The sequence below is a fragment of the Budorcas taxicolor genome, chromosome 15, assembly GCF_023091745.1.
Source record: "Budorcas taxicolor isolate Tak-1 chromosome 15, Takin1.1, whole genome shotgun sequence".
NCBI classification, from domain to species: Eukaryota; Metazoa; Chordata; class Mammalia; order Artiodactyla; family Bovidae; genus Budorcas; species Budorcas taxicolor.
The window spans coordinates 8,274,761-8,299,681 of record NC_068924.1 but is presented as its reverse complement, the minus strand read 5'-3'; the positions used below and the strand labels follow the sequence as shown (position 1 = coordinate 8,299,681).

Here is a 24,921-nt window from a genome sequence, read left to right as displayed (position 1 = left end):
CTGGAAAATCCCATGGATGGAGGAGCCTGGTAGGCTGCAGTCCATGGGGTCACTAAAAGTCGGATACGACTGAGCGACTGCACTTTCACTTTTTACTTTCATGCATTGGAGAAGGAAATGGCAACCCACTCCAGTGTTCTTGCCTGGAGAATCCCAGGGACAGGGGAGCCTGGTGGGCTGCCGTCTCTGGGGTCACACAGAGTTGGACACGACTGAAGCGACTTAGCAGCAGCAGGAGCAGCAAATTACTCTAGCTTAAATAGGAAGTGTTTTATTTTAAGTATTAAATAGTTTACAAAATTATTGAATTAAATTAACAGACTCCATGATCTTTGAAAAATGACTGTTAAAGCTATTCAATGGACCAAGACACAGAGGAAAACACTGATGTCTACTAAAACCAGGAAATGTCCAGCCCTAGTCCCATACTCCACTGCTGTGGTTTGTTTGGAAGTCATCACAAATAGGACAGCTCCACATTCAAGAAGACTTTGTGATCTGGAAGCCTCTGATGTTACTGCCAGTTCCAGAATTCCACCATGTTACTATAATTTGCACCAACAAAATGGTTTTCTTGTGTGTAGCTTCTTAACTCCCATAAAGCTAATAGTTAGACAATGAGCCATTCAGTTTTGCTGCCACAGTCAGAGGGTGAAGGGGAAAGGAAAAATAATGTCTCTGCTACTATACTTGTAGGCAAAAAAAAAAAAAAAACCCACCAGAATTGGTGGAAGTTCAATCTATAGCTCCCCAATCTATATCTCACTTTTACTTTTAAATACCAGGCATATGCATCTGACTGGCTATACCTAAAATATATTCAGAGCTCTAACTGCAAGGGAGTCTTGGAAATATGGTGCTCATTTTTTCATCTCTTCAGTCCAGGAAGACACACTAGAATGAGGGTGAAATGGATGCTGAAAACTAAAGTACTATATCCCTTTCATTATTCAACATCCGTACACATTCTTCTCCCCATTCAACAGTTCCATGAAAGTAACAATCGGCAGTGGAAATGTTCCATACTGACATTGTGCAAATATCTCTTAAACAAATGAAAATGTACTCACCATCTCCTTAAGATGGAGAGCCAAGAAACATCCTTTAGTCATCCTGTCTGTCTCCTCTAACAAGCTACAATAGAAAGGTACCTATGCACAACACTCTTTCACAAAAAAGGAAGGGACCCAGGCTATTTAATTTTTAGATACCAAACAGTATAAAGAAGAAAATACGGCTATTACAGTCTTCATGTCATAAGGCTGCAGTTATAATTTCTAACTTTCTTCCTTCTCTGGACATTTTTTACTCCCTCTGTCTTCAGCCAGCGTCTAGGTTGGAAGAGGGATGGGAAAGGGACTCCAGTTCTTGTTTTTCTGGGAGACAGCAGCCTCCAGTACCTCCCAATAGACCCAAGGAAGTGAGTGTCCAAAGTATAATCCAGAATATATCAAGTTTCAAACAAAGTCCTCACTGCCCGAATTTTGTACCAGAATCTGGAACTGTGATGTTTGACTTTCTAGCCTGTAGACAAAGTACTTGAAGGAGGTGCAATGGTTGCAGAAATACTCTTTTTCACCACAGTAATTAACTGGAAAAAGAACTATTATTCTTCCTTATTTTTACCAAGATAAAGAAGTAAGGGGGAAAAATACCCTGTTATGCCTTCCTACATAATTAAGTTCTAATGTACAAACAGGGTTAAGCTTTAGATATACACAGATAATTTTTGAATCTCATAAAGGGATCAAGTTTGGAATGAGACTAGCCACGAAGAGTGTATAACCAGGAAAGACCATCTCAATACACAAAATGTGCTTTGACAAAGAGCTATTCCCTTCTGCCATCCTCCCAAATCCTAGTAATTTATTTTTATGTATTTCAGTTCAGTTCAGTTCAGTTCAGTCACTCAGTCATGTCTGACTCTTTATGACCCCATGAATCGCAGCACTCCAGACCTCCCTGTCCATCACCAACTCCCAGAGTTCAGCCAAACTTATGTGCATTGAGTCAGTGATGCCATCCAAACATCTCATCCTCTGTCGTCTCCTTCTCTTCCTGCCCCCAATCCTTCCCAGCATCAGTGTCTTTTCCAATGAGTCAACTCTTCACACGAGGTGGCCAAAGTATCGGAGCTTCAGCTTCAGCGTCAGTCTTTCCCATGAATGCCCAGGACTGATCTCCTTTAGGATGGACTGGTTGGATCTCCTTGCAGTCCAAGAAACCGTTCCAAATTATCATGAGTGTTCTCTCACCTCTTCTCTTTTAAACCCATCCAGCTGTGTAATTCACCTCTGTGTGGGGCTAAGGAGGAAATATTCCTCATGTCTCTTTCTTAAATTTATATTTAAAAAAATTAAATAATTAATTAATAGCTAGATGGCTTTGAATGGGAAATGGTCCCAATGACGTATGAAAAAGGAATTTCTTCAACTTCATGAATGACTCTTCATGCTACCAGGCTACAAGGTAGCACCTTTCACTGCTTTGCTGAGTACTGTTAAGGTGCTATGGTTTACACAGATGCAAATCAGGCAGTAGTTAAGACTGAGTTTGGCCTCATTAGTAGAACCTGTTCATTGGGTGGTACAGGAATAATTTCCCAGAGGTGGATTTGAGAAATATCTAAGGGGTAAAAAAAAAAAAAAAAAAAAAAAGTTCAACAGGGGAAACTTTAAAATTAATCTGTCATGTGATAATCTGTTGACAGATTGGTTATCGGAAAGACATGGAACAAGAAGATGCAGCAGAAACCGTCAAAACGAGGGGGAACGAGTCATCCATCATCCTGACAGGGTTAGAAGGAAATACGTTATATCACTTCACAGTGAGGGCTTATAATGGAGCTGGATATGGGCCACCCAGCAGTGAAGTGAGTGCAGCCACCAAGAAATCCCGTAAGTGACCTGGGCTTTGTGTTTGTCTCAGACAAAAGGGAAACATTTTTTAACATTTCTGAAAGCCACATGAGGTACATAATAAACTGAGCTGAAGAAGAGTTTTGATTCCTAGTCTCGCTTCAGTGCTTAGATCTGAATTCTAAAACTAGCTCAGAAAATTTTACATTCACAGTACATAAAGGTTATCTTCCTGTGAAACAAGGCTAAGCGATTTTTGACACAGAAGGGAGATAAAAGGATTTGGGTTCAAAAGCTCAGCAGAGTAGCTATTAAAATGATACTCCTGGAGCAAAACCCTCCTTATCTGATTCTCACTGGAAGGAGGCCTATGGTGCCAGCCAACTACTGAACACAAGTAAGGTTGAAATACTCATAAGAATTTAAGTGAATAAAGGTATTTAAGATATCTTTTGCACTCACTTTTCTTTTCATTTTGCAGCCCCCAGTCAAGCACCTAACAACCTCAGGTGGGAGCAACAGGGCTCTCAGCTTTCTCTGGGCTGGGACCCCGTAAGACCATTAGCCAACGAGTCTGAAGTCATGGGCTACAAGGTCAGTGTGTGTTCACTCTGTTGGATAGATACGCATCTCAAAAATTGCTATTGTTAGGATGTGCAATTAAAAAGGCATAAAAAGACCTATTAACATAGCTGTTTTTTCCCCCTCAATCATTGTTCTATCTATATACTGGAAACTGCCTTCGTGCAGTGGGAAAGTCAAGGCAATCAAAATCAGTTTCAGCTACACAAGGCATAGGAAGTGAATGGGTAGAAAAGACAACAATTTGAACACAGAGTGAAGATGGTTCCATGATGCAGTGTCAGGACAAGCAAAACTTTGACAGAGAGTCTTGGCATTCTCTCCCCCAAAACAAATTGTCCTGGCAGATGGAAAAGACTGGACCACTTAGTTTGAGTAGAAAGACTTTCCATTAGCAAAGAAACACAAAAAGAAAAAAATGCTAGGGTCAGCACAGGGGATACAAGAGAGACCATTGAGAGAGACAGCTGGCTCCAAAATAGATGCAACATTTCACATAAGTCATCCTGCTATGTGCCAACAAGAGATCTGAAAATATAAACATGTTTAGACAGTTTGTTTTGAAAAACAACTTTGTCTCTGATTTTAAAAAATATGTGGTCTAGGTATTGAATTGGCTGAACTTCAAATTCTTCTTTCATAATATTGGATTCTATTTCTTAAACTCATACAGAATCATTAATGGTTATTATTTATAATGGAATTTTAAAATATTTCAATGATTATCTTTAGACTGAAAAGCATTATTTAGGTGGCTGTTCAATTATCTGAGATGGTAACACAGTATTTGATTTACAGAGGGCTAAAATTCTGAAGCTAAAATCTGAAATAGTTATAAATGAAATACATTTTTAAGTTAAATAATTCCCAAGAAGAATATGTTCAGGTACAAACTGTAGTACTTCTTACAGACTAGAATTATGGATCATAAACACCCTCACACTAAACACTCTCTCAAATCTGTCCTAATCCTCAGGGACGTTGAATTTGATCTTTGGGGGAGAGCAGGTGAGCCACTCTCTCTGTATCCTTCCCTAGTCCTCTTCTTTCCACACTCTTCCCCTCATCTTCACACCTTGTAGTCTAAGGCAAGTAGACCCTTCAATGATTAAGGGTAACAGTATGGTCAGAAATGGTGATGGATCACCAAGAAACAACCTGATCTCATTCAAACTGTGGCAAGCAGTCTCTCAAACTGGAGTGGAAAATAGATGGTAGATGAAAGCATATGACTGCCTGGAAGAGCCATTTGGCTTTGGGCACCTCTCAGCAAAGAAAAGAAGCACCACACAACCTTGAGAAAACATGAAGCTGGGCATAGGGCTCCTGGTGAGATGACCCTCCTCCTTGCCCACGTTTGTCCCTTCTATCACACCACTGCTCACCCTCCTTACATATTGCTGTCTCCCTGCCCAAACTATACATGATTGAAGGCAAAGCCTCTGTCTTATTCATGTCTTTATGCTCAGCGCTTCTAGGAAGGATGAAAACATTCATTTTGACCCAACTAGAGGTATTTTATGAAGTTAGTCACAAGTGTAAATTATCAGGTGTGTGTTTTCCTAGCATGGTCTTCCCATTTGTTATATGGAGTGGGGAGAGAGAACCGACCCTTAAGTCAGACAGACACCAGTTCAAATCCCAGTTCTGTAACTTTGAACTAGTTACTTAAACTGAGTTTCATTTCAACTTCAAGGAAAAAATAAAAATAAAAAAGCTAAGATAAGGGATTTCCCTGGTGATACAATGGTTAAGAATCACCTTGGAATGAAGGGGTGGTGGGTGTAATCCCAAGTCAGAAAACTAAGATCCCACCTGTCATGGCACAACAAAGCCTGAGTGCTGCAGCAACTACTGAGCCCAAGAGCAACAAAAGGAGTCTGTCTGCTGTGATGAGAAGATCCCATGAGAAGATCCCACAGGTAGAGCCTGTGTACTGCAGCTAAGATCAGATGTAGCCAAATAAAAAATTAAGAGATCAATATTTTTAAATGCAAAAATAGTATCATAGACGATTGTTTCAAGGATTAAATAAGACAATATGTGTAAAATGTTTAGTGTATAGAAAGTTCACTTTCTAACAAAAATAGTGCACTCAGTTAAAAAAAAGCTACTATTTTTCTTATTGTTATTGGAGGAATTTTACCCACTAGGTAGAACTTTTTAATATTTTAACAGAAGAATTTGATCTTTAAAAGTTGTCTGCCAGTTCTATCTCAATGAAAACAGCACAAAACCTCAGAATACCTTGTTGCGGGAGAAGAATCTCTAATGTTGTCCATCTTAGTTGTGGAAATAGTGCCAAGTAGGCACACATTGACAGAGCTTTTTTTCTTCTTTTATTCCTTGAAATGGCCTCACCTCCTTATGTCCCCAAGAGGGAAAATCTAGTTTCTAAGAAAGGAGCCTGCTGGTAACAAATAGAGTCTACCTTATTAGACCTTCTGATAGATGGGCTAATCGCCAGTGGGAGACCTACTGCCAGGAATGATATAAAGGGACCCTTGATGACTGAGGTAGAGCCTGGGTTCCCCTACAAAGGTCTGGTTTTCACAGGGCAGGTGACTAGGCATGAAAGCTCCTATTGACATAGGCACAATGGAACAGGAATGTGAATATAAGCTAAATTAAACAGTAGCCATGAATATAAACTAATGAGATGGAACCTAGGGAACACAAGATTTGATCTTCCTTTTCAGAGCATGAATTGGAGAAGAACTACACAAGAGCTGCCTAGGCAAGGATCTACATGCAGTTAAAACACCCATACCATCTGGAGGGAGGTTCACACAAATGTGGGGTGGATAGTATGATACTCAGAGGGAGAATATTTGATTCCTGCTGAAGTGAATTGTTAATTACTCAGTCCTGTCTGACACTTTACAAATCCATGGATTGCAGCCCACCAGGAATGGAATTCTCCAGGCAAGAATACTGGAGTGGGTTGTCATTTCCTTCTCCAGGGGACCTTCCCAACCCAGGGGTCAAATCTGGGTCTCCTGCTTACAGGCAGATTCTTTACCATATCTGAGCCACCAGCAAAGAAGCCAAAATATTGAATCCCTATATTGCACATCTAAAACTGATATAATATTGAAAATCAACTGTTATCTGTTGTCAGTCACATCTGACTCTTTGCAACCTCCTGGGCTATAGCCCACCAGGCACCTCTGTCGACGGGATTTCATAGGCAAGAATCCTGGAGTGGGTTGCCATTTGATTCCTACTACATCCCCAGAAAACTACTACCAGACCAAAAATGGTACCAATGTAATAGTGAGCCCTCTTCTTAAACGTAGTGTGTAACAGTCACAATACGTTAACAAAACTAGGGGCATGTCAACACACTAATCATTTCTGTTTCTGTGAGTTAATTTGAGATAGACTTGACCTAATAAGAGGCTTCCCTGGTGGCTCAGACAATAAGAAGTCTGCCTGCAATGCAGGAGACCTGGGTTCATTGCCTGAGTTAGGAAGATCCTCTGAAGGAGGGAATGGCTACCCACTCCAGGATTCTTGCCTGGGAAACCCCATGGACAGAGGAGTCTAGCAGGCTACAGTTCATGGGGTTGTAAAGATTCAGACCCATTAAGACTGAGTTCACCTCTTAGAATTCTTGGAAAATTTGTGGTAGAGGACTTCCTGCTAACCAAAGTAAGAGAGAACTTCCACAATTAATCACAATATCAAAAGGAAGGTAAATTTATTTTCACTTTTTATCTTGACCTATCACTTTGCTTTTACAAGCAAAAGGAATCACTAGAAACATACATGGTATGTAAATTTGAGCCTGGAAACTAGAAGTAGCAGTCAGTGCCTGAAGTTTAAAGTGCAGAGATGGTGTATTTTATCTTTTGCATCAAGTCTAGCTTAAGATGGATGAACTAAGGGAAAATCCTCATCTAGAAATGTCAAGATTGTGAAAATGATTGATAAGTGATAAATATGGGGGGAAATGGATTTGTTCCACAGACTTGATCCATAAGTGATCCACTGAACTCTGCTTTTTCATAGTTAAGAAAGTATATACTAAGTGCAATTTATTCTCAACCATTTAGATCATGGACTCCCCTAGTGGTCCAGTGGTTGGGAGGGGACACCAGTTCAGTCCTTGGTCTGGAAGGATTCTACATGCCGTTGCACAGCTAAGCCCATACACCACAACTACTCAAGCCTATATGATCTAGAGCTCATGCTCAGCAACGAGAGAGTAGCCCCTGTTCACCGCAACCAGAGAGAGCCCGCGGGCAGCAATAAAGACCCAGGGCAGCCACAAACAAATAAATAAATACAAAAATAACATAAAATAGTAAGATAAAACAGCAAGAGTTTGGAGTTAGATCAGTCCATTTTCTAAGAAAGCATGGATCTTACTTCCCTATTCCAGAGATTGAGGTGTCAGCAACATACATAAGGACAAGATATTACCAGAGAAATACACAATGATATGGAAAATGTCATTCAAATGTGTTAAGAGAAAAAAAAAATCAGTCTCCCTATCACAAAATTTATCAGGGACCTCAAAGTGAGCAAGAATATAGTGAGAGAAGGATGGAATTGAACTACTTATAATTGTGTCATAGGCAACACATTAATATTGGATCTATTCAGATAAACGTTAAGCATTACTTATTTAGTTAGATTTCTCACTGCTCTTTGAAACTGTCCAAGAGAATTTGGACTTCTTGGGATTTTGTTTAAGAAGTCTAGATTTAATAGTAATACTTTTAAAACATCAGAGCTTATATTCATGAGCAAGAGTAATAGAAGCATGAAGAACCAGAAAAATGCTGGAAAATAATTGTTTTTTGTAGACATGGTTACAAATTATTTACCTTCAAACAAGATAGCTTTCCATATAAAAAGCTGAGTCAAATGTGGGAGCTTATTTAGCATTTTCATCACTTCTTCAGATCAATTAATATGTGATTCATTTTACAGTTCCCAATCCAGAATCAAATCCATGTTTCCTTAATATATTACATATCAGTTGTCAGAAAACTGGGGGAAAAAATTCAAAGAAATTTCTTAATGTAACTTACTTTTCCCAAATAAGTATTTTCAAATGAAAAAAAAATCTTTGTTTTTAAAACTTCACTAGTTTGGGGTCTGGATCTAGAATACTTACTATCTTTAACACATATTGCATCTGTTACTGGCACTTCCAAAAAGGACAACGTAACTCTGGATTGAAGTATCAGTTCAGGTCAGTCGCTCAGTCATATCCGATTCTTTGTGACCCCATGTACTGCACCACACCAGGCTTCCCTGTCCATCACTAACTCCTGGAGCTTGCACAAATTCATGCCTATCAAGTTGGTGATGCAATCCAAATATCTTGTGCTCTGTCATCCCCTTTTCCTGCCTTCAATCTTTTCCAGCATCAGGGTCTTTTCCAATGAGTCAGTTCTTCGCATCAGGTGGCCAAAGTTTTGGAGCTTCAGCTTCAGCACCAGTCCTTCCAATGAATATTCAAGACTGATCTCCTTTAGGAAGGACTGGCTGGATATCCTTGCAGTCCAAGGGACTCTCAAGAGTCTTCTCCACCACCAAAGTTCAAAAGCATCAATTCTTCAGGGCACAGCTTTCTTTATAGCCCATCTCTCAAATCCATACATGACTACTGGAAAGACCATAGCTCTGATTAGGGAACCTTTTGTTGGAAAAGTAAAGTGTCTGTTTTCTAATATGCTTCCAGGTTTTGCCATAGCTTTTCTTCAAAGGAGCAAGCATCTTTTAATTTCATGGCTGCAGTCACACTGTTTTCATTGTTTCCCCATCTACTTGCCATGAAGTGGTGGGACCAGATGCCATGATCTGAGCTTTTTGAGTGTTGAGTTTTAAGCCAGCTCTCTCATACTCCTCTTTTACTTTCATCAAGATACTCTTTCCTTCCTCTTCACTTTCTGCCATAAGGGTGGTGTATCTGAATATCTGAGATTATTGATATTTCTCCCAGCAAACTGGATTCCAATTGTGCTTCTTCCAGCCTGGCATTTTGCATGATATACTTTGCATATAGGTTAAATAAGCAGGCTGACAATATACAGCCTTGATATAATCCTTTCCCAATTTGGAACCTGTTCGTTATTCCATGTCCAGTTCTAACTGTTGCTTCTTGACCTGCATACACATTTCTCAGGAGGCAGGTAAAGTGTTCTGGTAGTCCCATCTCTTTAAGAATTTTCCAAAGTTTTTTTGTGATTCACACAGTCAAAGGCTTTGGCATAGTCAATAAAGCAGAAATAGATGTTTTTCTGGAACTCTCTTGCTTTTTCGATGATCCAGTAGATGTTGGCAATTTGATTTCTGGTTCCTCTACCTTTTCTAGATCCAGCTTGAACATCTGGAAGTTCTCAGTTCACATATTGCTGAAGCCTGGCTTGGAGAGTTTTCAGCATTTCTTTGCTAGCATGTGAGATGAGTGCAACTGTGCGGTAGTTTGAACATTCTTTGGCATTGCCTTTCTTTGGGATTGGAATGAAAACTGACTTTTTCCAGTCTTGTGCCCACTGCTGAGTTTTCCAAATTTGCTGGCATATTGAGTGCAGCACTTTCACAGCATCATCTTTTAGGATTTGAGACAGCTCAGCTGGAATTCCATCACCTTCACTAGCTTTGTTTGTAGTGATGCTTCCTAAGGCCCACTTGACTTCACATTCTAGGTGAGTGATCACACCATCATGATTATCTGGGTCATGAAGATCTTTTTTGTATAGTTCTTCTGCTTATTCTTACCATTGCTACTTAATACTGCTTCTGTTAGGTCCATACCATTTCTGTCCTTTATTGAGCCCATCCTTGCATGAAACGTTCCCCTGGTATCACTAATTTTCTTGAAAAGATCTCTAGTCTCTCCCATTCTATTGTTTTCCTCTATTCATTTGCACTGTTCACTTAGGAAGGCTTTCTTATCTCTCCTTGCTATTCTTTGGATCTCTGTTGTCAAATGGGTATATCTTTCCTTTTCTCCATTGCTTTTAGCTTCTTTTCTTTTCTCAGCTATTGATATATTCTCTGCTTTTATATTCAGCTGTAATTCTCCTTAATGATCTTGGGAGTGGGTTTTTTTTTTTCTTTATGCTATTAAAGAAACTTCTCAAATTATCAAGTAGAACAGCCATCTTATACTTACCATATTCTCCTTGTACAGATTTAAAGTTAGGTGGAAGAGAAAATAAATGCTAAATACCAAAGCCTATGCTTTCCCTAGAGCAAGTATCCCTCTCTCCACCAAGAGAAACTTCTGTCCACTCAGAAAAGACATGTGCAGTCAGGAGAAATTCAGTATAAGAGCTTCAGGCTACGTACCAAGAAACCAAGGTCTCATTTTTCAATCTACAGTGGAAATGTCCTCTCCCAATATACAACCCCTTCACCTTTTCTGGTGGCTCAGATGGTAAAGGATCCACCTGTAATGCAGAAGACCGAGATTCTATCCCCTAGAGAGGGGAATAGCTGGGCTACCCACTCCAGTACTTGTGCCTGGAGAATTCCATGAACAGAGGAGCTTGGTGGGCTACAGTCCATGGGGTTGCAAAAAGTCAGACATGTCTGAACAACTAACATTTCACCGTACATCTTCCCCTTTACCTCTGCTTTCTGCTATTTATAGAGCATGAGAAAGTATGGGGGGTCAGGCTCAAAGCTTACTACTTACTGTATGATCCATAAATACATAAGAATTTTCATTAGTTTATTCCATTTAGCTACTAGTTAGAGCCTGCCAGACTCCTGAGACATAGGTACACTTGTATTGAAAATGTATTCCACAGCCTATATAGTGTGAAGCCCATCCATATATTTCTCCAGGTTTTCAGGGAGCTTAGGATCTATAGCCATGCTAATCTTGATTGACTATATCCTGCATGCATGCTAAGTCACTTCAGTTGCATCAGACTCTTTGTTATCTTATGGCCTCTAGTTCTCCAGGCTCCTCTGTCTGTGGGGTTCTCCAGGCAAGAATACTGGAGTGGATTGCCATGCCCTCCTCCAGGAGAGCTTCCTGTATCTTACAGCTGTTCTTCTATCTTGTATTCACTCCAAATATGGGATTCAGCCCTTTACTGTGATCCCTACAAGTTAAAATGACTCATACATAATAGTTTATACAATCATTTCTATATTTGATTATGCTTATATGTTTTTCATCATATTTTAAAAATTAAGAAAGAAATGGCTTGTATAACATGAAGACGTGTATATGTATACCATGTATATATAACATGACATATAATGTGTGTGTATATATATAACATATACATATGGTCATAGCAAACACCCTGGTCATAACAAAATGGTCATAGCAAACACTCTCTTCCAACAACACAAGAGAAGACTCTATACATGGACATCACCAGATGGCCAATACTGAAATCAGATTGATTATATTCTTTGAAGCTAAAGATGGAGAAGCTCTATACAGTCAGGAAAAACAAGACCAGGAGCTGACTGTGTCTCAGATCATGAACTCCTTATTGCCAAATTCAGGCTTAAATTGAAGAAAGTGGGGAAAACCACTAACCATTCAGTTATGACCTAAATCTAATCCCTTAATATTATACAGTGGAAGTAAGAAATAGATGTAAGGACTAGATCTGATAGATAGAGTGCCTGATGAACTATGGACGGAGGTTTGTGACATTGTACAGGAGACAGGGATCAAGACCATCCTCAAGAAAAAGAAATGCAGAAAAGCAAAATGACTGTCTGAGGAGGCCTTACAAATAGCTGTGAAAAGAAGAGACATGAAAAGCAAAGGAGAAAAGGAAAGATATAATCATCTGAATGCAGAGTTCCAAAGAATAGCAAGGAGAGATAAGAAAGCCTTCCTCAGCGATCAATGCAAAGAAATAGAGGAAAACAATAGAATGGGAAAGACTAGAGATCTCTTCAAGAGAATTAGTGATACCAAGGGAACATTTCATGCAAATATGCTCACAAAAAGGGCAGAAATTGTATGGACCTAACAGAAGCAGAAGATATTAGGAAGAGGTGGCAAGAATACACAGAAGGCCTGTAGAAAAAAACAGCTTCACGACCCAGATAATCATGATGGTGCGATCACTCACCTGGAACCAGACATCCTGGAATGTGAAGTTAAGTGGGCCCTAGGAAGCATCACTACGAACAAAGCTAGTAGAGTTGATGGAATTCCAGTTGAGCTATTTCAAATCCTAAGAGATGATGCTGTAAAAGTGCTGCACTCAATATGCCAGCAAATTTGGAAAACTCAGCAGTGGCCACAGGACTGGAAAAAGTCGGTTTTCATTCCAATCCCAAGGAAAAGCAATGCCAAGGAATGCTCAAACTTGCACAATTGCACTCATCTCACATGCTAGTAAAGTAATGCTCAAAATTCTCCAAGCCAGGCTTCAGCAATACATGAACCATTAATTTCCAGATGTTCAAGCTGGATGCAGAAAAGGCAGAGGAACCAGAGATCAAATTGCCAACATCTGCTGGATCATCAAAAAAGCAAGAGAGTTCCAGAAAAAACATCTACTTCTACTTTGTTGACTATGCCAAAGACTTTGACTGTGTGGATCACAATCAACTGTGGAAAATTCTGAAAGAGATGGGAATACCAGACCACCTGACCTGCCTCTTGAGAAATCTGTATGCAGTTCAGGAAGCAACAGTTTGAACTGGACATGGAACAACAGACTGGTTCCAAATAGGAAAAGGAGTATGTCAAGGCTGTATATTGTCACCCTGCTTATTTAACTTCTATGCAGAGTACATCATGAGAAACGCTGGAGGAAGCAAAAGCTGGAATCAGGATTGCCAGGAGAAATATCAATAACCTCAGATATGCAGATGACACCACCCTTATGGCAGAAAGTGAAGAAGAACTAAAGAGCCTCTTAATGAAAATGAAAGAGAAAAGTTAAAATGTTGGCTTAAAGCTCATCATTCAGGAAACTTAAGATCATGGCCTCTGGTCCCATCACTTCATGGCAAGTAGATGGGGAAACAGTGGAAACAGTGGCTGACTTTAATTTAGGGGGCATCAAAATCAATGCAGATGGTGATTGCAGCCATGAAATTAAAAGATGCTTGCTCCTTGGAAGGAAAGTTATGACCAACCTAAACAGCATATTAAAAAGCAGAGACATTACTTTGTCAACAAAGCTCCATCTAGTCAAGGCTATGCTTTTTCCAGTAGTCATGTATGGATGTGAGAGTTGGACTGTAAAGAAAGCTGAGCACCGAAGAATCAATCCTTTTGAACTGTGGTGCTGGAGAAGACTCTTGAGAGTCCCGTGGACTGCTAGGAAATCCAACCAGCCCATCTTAAAGAAGATCAGTCCTGGGTGTTCATTGGAAGGACTGATCTTGAAGCTGAAACTCCAATACTTTGTCTGCCTCATGCAAAGAGCTGACAGATTTGAAAAGACCGTGATGCTGGGAGGGGTTGGGGGCAGGAGTAGAAGAGGACGACAGAGGATGAGATGGTTGGATGGCATCATCGACTCAATGGACATGAGTTTGTATATATTCCAGGAATTGGTGATGGACAGGGAGGCCTGGTGTGCTGCATTTCATGGGGTCACAAAGAGTTGTACACAACAGAGTGACTGAACTGAATAACATTTACAAAGAAGACTTTATGGAAATGTCAGTGGGGGATAGTAGACTGAAAGGCACAACATGCAAACACACATATGAAATTGCCAACAGGAAATCCAGTTCTTAAAGGTCCTTGTAGTCATCTTACAGCTGAGGCTTCTCACTGGTACTTGTGCTCCCACCTTCTTTTCACCCAGATTCTACTATCTCACTGATTCCTCCTCACCCACCCACAGCCACTGGGACTTTGGATTCATCACTCACTATTCTGAAGAGCAATTGTCTTCAAGATGCTCAGCTGGTGACTGTATGTGTGTTCTCAGTCACTCAGTTGTGTCCAACTCTTTGTGACCCCATGAACTATAGCCTGCCACGTTCCTCTGTCCATGGAATTTGGAGCAGTTTGCCATTTCCTCACCCAGGGGATCTTTGCTACTCAGAGATCAAACCTTGTGTGTGTGTGTGTCTCTCTCTCTTTTTTTTTTTTTTCATTTTCTTTTACTTTACACTATTGTATTGGTTTTGCCACTCATCAACATGAGTCTGCCACGGGTGTACACATGTTCCCAATCCTGAACACCCCTCCCACCTCCCCCTCGACACCATCCCTCTGGGTGGGATGATTTAAGAAACTTTGTGTCTCTTGTGTCTCCTGCATTGGCAGGCAGATTCTTTACCACTGCACCACCTGAGAAGTACTAGTGGATAGCCCTTTTGTTTAATAAGATCCATCCTTCCAATGACACTTGTGGGCAAAACTAGCAAAAATTTATTCTGCTATATTTTTAGACTTACTAACACCATTACTTTTACCATAAGATGTACAGATTAGCCAATACCATATCATTACTTTAAGAATAGCAGTGTGGCATTATTGTTTGTTTAGAATCATCTCTTTGGCTAACCCACGGTTCTCAGGTTTTTAAGTAGAATTTGACAATAGTCTAGAAAATAGACACTTTATGTCTGGAGATAGTCATTATTGTAACAGTCGATCTATAAATGTCCAGGTTCTCAAAGTACTCCCTGGTCTTGTTACTGTCAATAACTATTTCTGACATGTCTTGATAATTCCTTAACCATCTCATATTTGTCATTTGTATTCATTTTTTCTAAATCAGGATTTTACAATGAATGAATATTCTCTAAATCACCTAAGACTAACCATTAATTTAATATATCTTTTCACTTATTATACCTATTTACTCTCCTATAGCACTTCATCTCCCTGGATATATTGATAAAAGCCACATTTAATCTCAAACTCCTTTTGCTGCCATTAACTGATATTTCCTGCCCTTACCTTTTGTTCCTGAATCTCAATTGATCCACAAATTTTTCTTCAACTCTGGATTTTACAGCAACATTAGATATGCATTACTGGTTGCATTTTTCATTGTCATAAGAATTGTAATTTATTGAACCATAATAACAATGTCCTCTAAAATAGTTACTCCCCTGCCAATCCTTACCAATTTACATACTTTTTTGTTGCCATAAATTCACTTTCTAATTATCTAATGTAGAGGAACAGAATTCTAATTCTTTATGCTGCTAGAGTCAAATGAGAACCATAAATTATGATACAATTGTCATTTCTTTTAAAGCCAAAAAAACCTGCTATAGGCATCCTCCTAGAAGAGCTTCTGATTCCCAGATCTGTACTGCTCTGTACGTGGCTATAGCATCAAATATGTTTCCTATTGCAGTACACAGAACACTTGATTGCATTGCTTGTCTCCACTGTAAGTGCCATGAGAGCAGAACCATGTGTTCTTATTCTCTAAATTTCCAGTATATATCACTGTGCCTGACCTACATGAGATACCCAGTGAAATATTCTGTGAGTTTTTTTCATTTCCCAACTATGTTGAAGTTATGGCATCCTTCCTTCTAAGGATTTCGATAGATAGAATTATTGCACATGTTATATACTTTTACAGAGAATTTACTTCTCTCCCATGACCAGAAGTAAATTGAAATCCATGAAAGACAGAGGAAATAAAATGGAGGGAGCATATGCTATCAGAATGCAAAAAGGAGGATTAAGTACAAGCAGGCTTCAATATGTGAAACTTACATCTAATTTTCTTTTTCTTGTATGTAGGTTAGTCAAGTTCAAACACATTTTTAATAAGAAAAATCTATTATAATTTTTCTAGTTTTCCAATGCGGTTAATCTTTTATGATGTAAATACTGACTACTGACAATGAACAATAATAGCAACAGAAGAAGTCACTTTCTCTTTAAGCTTACTAGATCCTGTGCTGGACATTTTTACATTGTTTTTCTTTACAGTATAGGCACTTGAAATTTAGAAAGGTTATCAACTTGCCCAAATTTGCTCAGACTGAAATGTGTAGGAAATTGCTTTTTGTTTTATTTTGTAGGAGACTGCTTTGAATACAGTTCTGTATGACTGCAAAATCATTGTTCTCTTCATTACACAAAGAAATCATTATACTAACAATTATGAAAAACCACAAAAACAATGAAACTGAATAAAAATTCATTTAAAATCTTCATTGCTGCTACTTGACTATTATGCACACACAAATAAGTTTACTGGGTGGAAAATGAATAGAAACAGTATGATACATTGAAACACCTCTGAACTGATCATCAGATTACTAATCTTCTAATGCAATTACTTTCACAACTGAACATATAATCTTGTATAAATTGTGTAATCTCTACAACCTTAGTTTACTGACCTATATACACAAGCTAATTCTGTGTCCTAATCTGTAGTTCTAAAACTCTGTTTACCATAAATATATGTTTAATTCTAGTACCATGAACAAATGTCAAAAAAGCCCTAACTTGAGACCTCCCTGTTATACAGTGGCTAAGACTCCATAGTCCCAATGCAGGGGACCTAAGTTCAATTCCTTTACAAAAACTACATCCCACATGCCACAACTAAGAGTGAGAGCAGCCAAATAAATTAAGTAAATATTTTTTTTAAAAAAGAAAAAGGCCTTAACTTGGCTATCTAATATATCCAAATGCCAATTCATCAAAAAGTAAATGCAAAGGTAAAATTAAAAATACTCTTATGTTTTTAACTTTTCAGCCATCTTCTACATTGTTAAGGTTTTATTATTGATATATTTAACAAATTTTCTGATTACTCCTTTCAGATGATTTGAAGATAACAATTTTGAGTTCTTCCTCAGGATACTATTCACTTCATTAGCCTGGAATAAAACATTTTCAATGATCTGCCCCCTTACTGCCTACTTCTCTAGCTTCAGTTTCTCACTATTCTCAACTGTCTTCTAATACTATTGCTTTCTTATTACTTAGATTTTTTTTTTCATTTTCTTTTATCTCTGTAAAATTTTCTGCTCTTCTTCTCCAACTTGTGAGCTCTACTTATCTTTTTTTTTTTTTAATATTTAGCTCAGCACCACCATCTCTTAGGTTGGTTTAGTTGCTTAGGAGCCTTCCCTAAACCACCAGAGGGGATTAAACTCTCTTCTGCATTCCCATAGCCCCTTGCATACACTTCCATTGCTGCATATAACATATACATTACATTGGCTTGCATATCTGCCTAGCTGTAAGCTCCCTCTACTTAGCTCAGAATGTGATATACAGGAGGCAGAATGTGATATTTGGAATCCTTGATTGACTATCAAATCCTTGACTGACTATTAAAAATCTATCATCATTTCCAGGTTTTTTATAGGCAAGAGGGTCACAGCAACAGTCAAGTTATTGAAACGCAGAAACCTCAAGCAATAGTCCCACTCCCCGATGCTGGAGTCTATATCATTGAAGTGCGAGCATATGGTGAAGGAGGGGATGGAACCGCTAGCTCCCAAATCAGGGTCCCATCATATTCAGGTAAGTTTTGATACAGTAGGCTTAATTTGATAACCACTAACATTAACATCATGTAAACCTCATCAAAATTAACATGATGGATTACATGGTTCAGAGACTTTGAAGGTTCTCTACTCTTATCCTCTGATTGTTATATGCAACTATGCGCCACTGCTCATTTGTGTCCAACTCTTTGCCACCCCATGGACTGTAGCCTGCCAGGCTCCTCTGTCCATGGGATTTTTCAGGCAAGAATAGTAGACTTGGTTGCCCTTTCCTTCTCCAAGGCATCTTCCCAACCCAAGGATCAAACCGAAGTCTCCTGCATCTGCTGCAATGGCAAGCAGATTCATTACTACCGAACCACCCAGGAAGCCAGAATACTATATGATCTTCTGATTAATACAAACCATGGTGGCCCACCCACAACTGTGAAATTTCCACACATCTAAGAAGGAGTTAACAGTCTCATTAAAATATCTTATCTGAGAAAATCCCCAGTCTTCACTGACCACAAGAAGTACACTGCTGGCCATGTGGGCTTTGCAATACTGCTTTTAAACCGATTTTGCTCTTGTTCAGTTGTAAAGTCATGTCCGACTCTGCAACCCCATGTACTGCAGAATGCCAGGCACCCGTGTCCTTCCCTGTCCATCTCCCAACGTTTACTCAAACTCATGTCTATTGAGTCGGTGGTGCCATCCAGCCATCTCATCCACTGTCATTCCCTTCTCCTCTTGCCTTCAACCTTTCCCAGCATCAGGGGTTTTTTTTCCAATGAGCTGACACTTTGCCTCAGGTGGCCAAAGTATTGGAGCTTCAGCATCAGTCCTTCCAATGAATGTTAATGGTTGATTTCTTTTCTAGAGTTGACTGGTTGGATCTCTTTGCTGTCCAAGGGACTCCCAGGAGTCTTCTTCAGCACCACAGTTCAAATGCATAAATTCTTTTACATTCAGCCTTTTTTATGGTTCAATACTCATATCCATACATGCCTACTGGAAAAATCATAGCTTTGACTAGATGGACCTTTGTTGGGAAAGTGATGTCTCTGATTTCTAACGTACTGTCTAGGTTTGTCAGAGCTTTTCTTCCAAAGAGCAAGCATCTCTTATTTGATTTTTTTAATTTAAATTTATTTATTTTAATTGAAGGATAGTTACTTTACAATATTGTATTAGTTTTGCCATACATCTTTCATGGATGCAGTCACCATCTGAAGTGATTTTGGAGCCCAAGAAAACAAAGTCTGTCTCTGTTTCCATTGTTTCCCCATCTATTTCCCATGAAGTGATGGGACCAGATACCATGATCTTAGTGTTTTGAATGTTACGTTTTAAGCCAGCTTTTTCACTATCCCCTTTCATCTTCTTCAAGAGGCTCTTTAGTTCCTCTTCATTTTCTGCCATTACAGTGGTATCATCTTCATATACGAGACTGTTGATATTTCTCCCAGCAATCTTGATTCCAGCTTCTGCTTCATCCACCAGGGCATTTCACATGATATATTCTGCATATAAGTTAAATAAGCAAGGTTACAATGTATAGCATTGATGTACCCTTTCCCAATATTGAACCAGTCCATTGTCCCATGTCCAGTTCTAACTGTTGCTTCTTGACTCACATACACATTTATCAGAAGGCAGGTAAGATGGTCTGGTATTCCATCTCTTTAAGAATTTTCCACAGTTTGTTGTGATCCACACAATCAAAGGCTTTGGTGTAGTCAATGAAACAAAAGTAGATGTTTCTCTGGAATTCTCTCGCTTTTTCTATGATCCAGCAGATATTGGCAATTTGATCTCTTGTTCCTCTGCCTGTTCTAAATCCAGCTTCTACATCTAGAAGTTCTTGGTTCATATACTGTAAACCTAGCTTGAAGGATTTTGAACAATACCTTGCTAGCATGTGAAATGAGTGCAACTGCATGGTTGTATGAACACTTCTTGGCATTGCCCTTCTTTGGGATTGGAATGAAAACTGACATTTTACAGTCCTGTGACCACTGCTGAGTTTTCCAAATTTCCTGACATATTGAGTGTATGTCAGCATCATCTTTTAGGATTTGAAATAGTTCAGCTGGAATTCCATCATCTCCACTAGCTTTGTTCATAGTGGTGCTTCCTAAGGTCCACTTGCCGTCACAGTCCAGGATGTCTTGCTCTAGGTGAGTGACCACAGCTTTGTGGTTATCAGGGTCATTAAGACCTTTTTGGTATAGTTCTTCTGGTCTTCCCTGGTGGCTCAGATGGTAAAGCGTCTGTCTACAATGTGGGAGACCCAGGTTCAATCCCTGGGTTGGGAAGATCCCCTCGAGAAGGAAATGGCAATCCACTCCAGGACTGTCGCCTGGAAAATCCCATTGACAGCGGAGCCTGGTAGGCTACAGCCCATGGGCTCGCAAAGAGTCGGACACGACTGAGCGACTTCACTTTCACTTTTCACTTTCACTTTCTGTGCATTCCTGCCAACTCTTCTTAATCATTTCTGCTTCCATTATGTCCTTAACATTTCTGTCCCTTATTGTACCCGTTTTTGCAAGAAATGTTCCCTCAGTATCTCTAATTTTCTTGAAGAGAAAATTAGTCTCTAGTCTTTCCCATTCTATCGTTTTCCTCTATTTCTTTGCATTGTTCTTTTAAAAAGGCTTTCTTGTCTCTCCTTGCTAGTCTCTGGAACTCTGCATTCAGTTGGATTATATTTCCCTTTCTCCTTTGCCTTTCACTATCGCTCTAGCTTAATATATCTATTTCTCTATTGTAGTGACTGCTTTTATCATTAGATAATGGACAGTGAGGGGCAGGGAATTTTAAAAGGAAAGTTTTAAAAAATTAAAATACTATTAGGTTTATTGATTTCAAAATATATTATAAATTTCATTGCATTTCTTCTTTTTCCAGCTTTATTTTGAAATATAACTGAAATTTAACATTGTGCAAATTTAAGGTGTACAAGAGTGGATATGGTACACTTATATATTATACATCTGTACACAAATATATCAAAAAATATAGCTAATACCTCCATCAGACCATATAATTGCCAATTCTTTCTTGTGGTGAAAACATTTTGAATTTACATTCTTCAGTTCAGTCACTCAGTAGTGTTTGACTCTTTGTGACCCCATGAATTGCAGCACTCCAGGCCTCCCTGTCAATCACCAACTCCCAGAGTTCACTCAGACTCATGTCCATTGAGTCAATGATGCCATCCAGCCATCTCATCCTCTGTCATCCCCTTCTCCTCCTGCCCCCAATCCCTCCCAGCATCAGAGTCTTTTCCAATGAGTCAACTCTTCACATGAGGTGGCCAAAGTACTGGAGTTTCAGCTTTAGCATCATTCCTTCCGAAGAACACCCAGGACTAATCTCCTTTAGAATGAACTGATTGGATGTCTTTGAAGTCCAAGGGACTCTCAAGAGTCTTCTCCAACATCACAGTTCAAAAGCATCAATTCTTCAGTGCTCAGCTTTCTTCACAGTCCAACTCTCACATCCATACATGACCACTGGAAAAACCATAGCCTTGACTAGACAGACCTTTGTTGGCAAAGTAATGTCTCTGCTTTTGAATATGCTATTCAGGTTGGTCATAACTTTGCTTCCAAGGAGTAAGCGTCTTTTAATTTCATGGCTGCAATCACCATCTGCAGTGATTTTGGAGCCCAGAAAAATAAAGTCTGACACTGTTTCCACTGTTTCCCCATCTATTTCCCATGAAGCGATGGGATCAAATGCCATGATTTTAGTTCTAGCAACCTTCAAATATATATTACATTTCATTAATTGCAATCATGATGCTGTATACTAGATCGCTAGAATTTATTTGAACATCATTATTATCAGCAATATTAATAATTTCTAACTTTTATAGAAAAGTTATAGAGCCCTTGCTATAAGTCTGACACAATCATAAATGCTTAACAACTTATTTAATTTTCTTAACAATCTATGAGGTAGGTGGCATTTTTTTTTTGTTTTATGGAGAAAATTTAAGTAATTTGCCTAAGATCATACTATAATTAATAGTATTATTAATACTAAGAGGAAGAACTGGAATTCACACCCACTGCCACCATTATTATATCAGCAAGAGAAAAACTGATTAAAAGAAGGGAGATTTTACAAATTCTAAAGAAAGTAATCATTTCATTGAGTTTGTGAAAAGAAAATGCAAAAGATTACATTGAAGACATAAATCTCTCATTGAAAAAAATATTAGGCAATTTTTATTAAAGCCTTAAATGAAAAATGTTTAATGTACATTTAATTAATGGGTAATTATGAGCATTATTATTTGGGCTTCTGTGGTCACTCAGATGTAAAGAATCCACGCACAATGCAGCAGACCTAGGTTCTGCCTGTAATGCAGGAGACCTGGATTCAATCCCTGGGTCAGGAAGATACCCTTTAGAAAGGCATGGCAACCCACTCCAATATTCTTGCCTGGAGAATCCCATGGACAGAGAAGCCTGACAGGCTACAGTCAATGGGGTCGCAAACAGACATGACTGATTTACAAAGCACAGCACAGCACATGAGCATTATTTATTGAGCAATCATTCTCAAGTGAAATTGTCAACTTTTATGTTTCAGTTGATAATACTTCGTCCAGTCAACCCATTTCCTGATCTTTAATAATGTTCAGTCTCCTGGTATTAGACCCATAAAACAGGAGCAACAATAGGTTTCATTTTTTTCTCTTTTCTAAAACCCAAAAGCCAAAGAAGCTATATGACCTGCTCAAGGGAAATAGTTAATTAGTTTCATATCTGAGACTAGAAATTGATTCAATGTTTTTTGTTGTTGTTGTTGTTGTTGTTTGTTTGTTTGTTTGTTTTGCTTGTGTTTTGCTATGCTGAAATAGCATGGTTTTCTTTCATGGATTCTATATGGAGTTTGAGATATAGACCCTACTTAACATTCTAAAAGTGAGGAGGTTTTTTTGTACAAGTGTCAAGTTAGCTGATTTAACAAGCATGCAGCCACTCTCATATAAATAGAAAGAATGCTTTCATAGTTTTTATTTATTATGCATGCGCACTCCAGTGAGGCTTTGCCATCAAACTTTTCTTATAGCTCACATGTGGCCGTGCACTTCACAATGACCCCATTTTGTACAAGTTGAAATATATGTAACATTCTCCAATATGTTGAATAATAGATTTTATTAGCTCCTTAGCTGTAAAAATTTTCAAAGGAAAGAAGATTTGCTGCTTTGGGTGTATGTATGTGTGGTTTACAAAACAAAGGTTTCTTCAGTTCTTAAATATGTCTGGAAAATAAACTCTGAGTCAATCTTGTAAGAAAAATCACACCTAGAATTCTGTTACACTTAATCTGGCCAGAGAGGATAATGACACAAGGATGATTCCAAAAATTGGTTGGTACATTTTATTATTAATCTATCATTATGTTTTTAATTAAGACCAATCATTGTTTTAATAGAGATAACACATAAAAGCATATCTTTCCCCTAATCCTTAATTCAATGACTTTAAATAAGTTCTATGATCTTTTAAAGCCCCAGTATCATCAGCAACACTGGGATAAACAATAGCACATACTGCATAGGAATGTTGTGAAGATCAAATAAGATAGTCTATATAGAGGGCTTAGTACAGTACTTGGCATATAGTAACCATTCACTAGAAATCAATCATGATGATGATATATTCCAAGGCTTCTGGCTTGAATAACCAAAAATCTAAGAATGATACTTGGTTTGTGAATTTATGGTGCTATCAAAACTACTTCACAAAAATTCTTCCAAATTAGTGAGTTTAATCAAGCAGCCACCCCAATACATTAACTACATACAATGTTTTTGTGTCAAGATGAAAGTCATGTCCGAATCTTTGCAACCATATGTACTGTAGACTGCCAGTCTCCTTTGTCCATGACAGTCTCCAGGCAAGAATACTGGAAGAGGTTGTCATTTCCTCCTCCAAGGGATCTTTCCAACCCAGGGATCAAACCAGCATCTCTTAGGTCTCCTGAATTGGCAGGCGGGTTCTTTCTCGGTAGCACCACCTGGGAAGCCCTGGCAAGAGTAATGAAAGATAGTTCTTCTTTGCTGAGTTTGGTGTGAGAATCTCCATTCAAACAAATCCAGAATTTAAACCTGCTCATTGTAAAATCAATTAAAGATCCATATAGAAATTAAATATTTTATGATTAAATTTAAAATTTTACTTCTTTGAATTATGAATTCTAGTTGCCACAAACTTTTGCTAATTATTTTTATTCCATTTCCTGAATTTTGCACTATAGAAATTATTTTATTCTCGTACCTGGAATTTGGGATGTTTTCCATCAGTTTCTCATTGTTGAAAGTCACACTTAGATATATTTGTTTTAGATATATTTGATTGATGTTATATATATATTTGATTATATATATTTGTTCAAGGTGACACAGCCTTTTAAAGACACTATTCGATATATACTTCTGCCCTCAGTATATCTTTTGAGAACCCCAGACAACCTCTTGTTTCCTAAACACAAGGAACACTCTCATCAGAAACAGAATTGATATTGCATTCATTTGTCTTAACATACCTAAAAAATGAGTTTATCCTAGCTCAGGCAAAGCCAAAATAATTCTGTCCATTTAATGCTTCTCCTTTTCACAGGTGGGAAAATCACTAGTGCTCAGTCAGCCCTCCGAACTCTCTCCATGTCTTCATCAGTAATGTTGCTTTTGGCATTGATGATTCCTTCAACCCCTTGGTGAAAACTTCAGACTTAATTTGATTTTATTTGCTTTAGCTTGATAACTACGTGAATAGAGTAGTAATGTAACTGGAAACTCAGGACCTTGAGATGAGCGTTAAAAATGTGGTGCACTTACAGGAGATTGAGGGGAATATTACTTATCCATCAGGTTTATTTTGTTTTGGGTTTTGTAAATGGAGAGGACAGTTCTTGGTCCAATAAAAATATGCAGATTGTATGTAATGAATTTTTGTAAATAAAAGTAATTTCTGTCAAATGTGTTCTTTACTTTTTTAGTATGTTGGAATTTGATTTTATATCTGGTGACCCTGAGTGTGTGCCATCCATTTGTTAAGTAAGT

The 24,921-nt window shown here is 38.5% G+C and overlaps 1 protein-coding gene across 1 annotated transcript in view; it reads left to right on the top strand.

Annotated features, from left to right (window-relative positions):
- The window catches only part of CNTN5 (contactin 5), a 654,757-nt gene extending 630,178 nt beyond the window's left edge, over nt 1–24,579 (top strand). Inside the window, exons 19-22 of the mRNA XM_052652997.1 lie at nt 2,711–2,897; nt 3,340–3,452; nt 17,697–17,865; nt 24,479–24,579. Of these exons, the coding sequence (XP_052508957.1) occupies nt 2,711–2,897; nt 3,340–3,452; nt 17,697–17,865; nt 24,479–24,579 (570 nt within the window). The remainder of the gene's footprint in view (nt 1–2,710; nt 2,898–3,339; nt 3,453–17,696; nt 17,866–24,478) is intronic.
- The last annotated feature ends 342 nt before the right edge of the window (nt 24,580–24,921 follow it).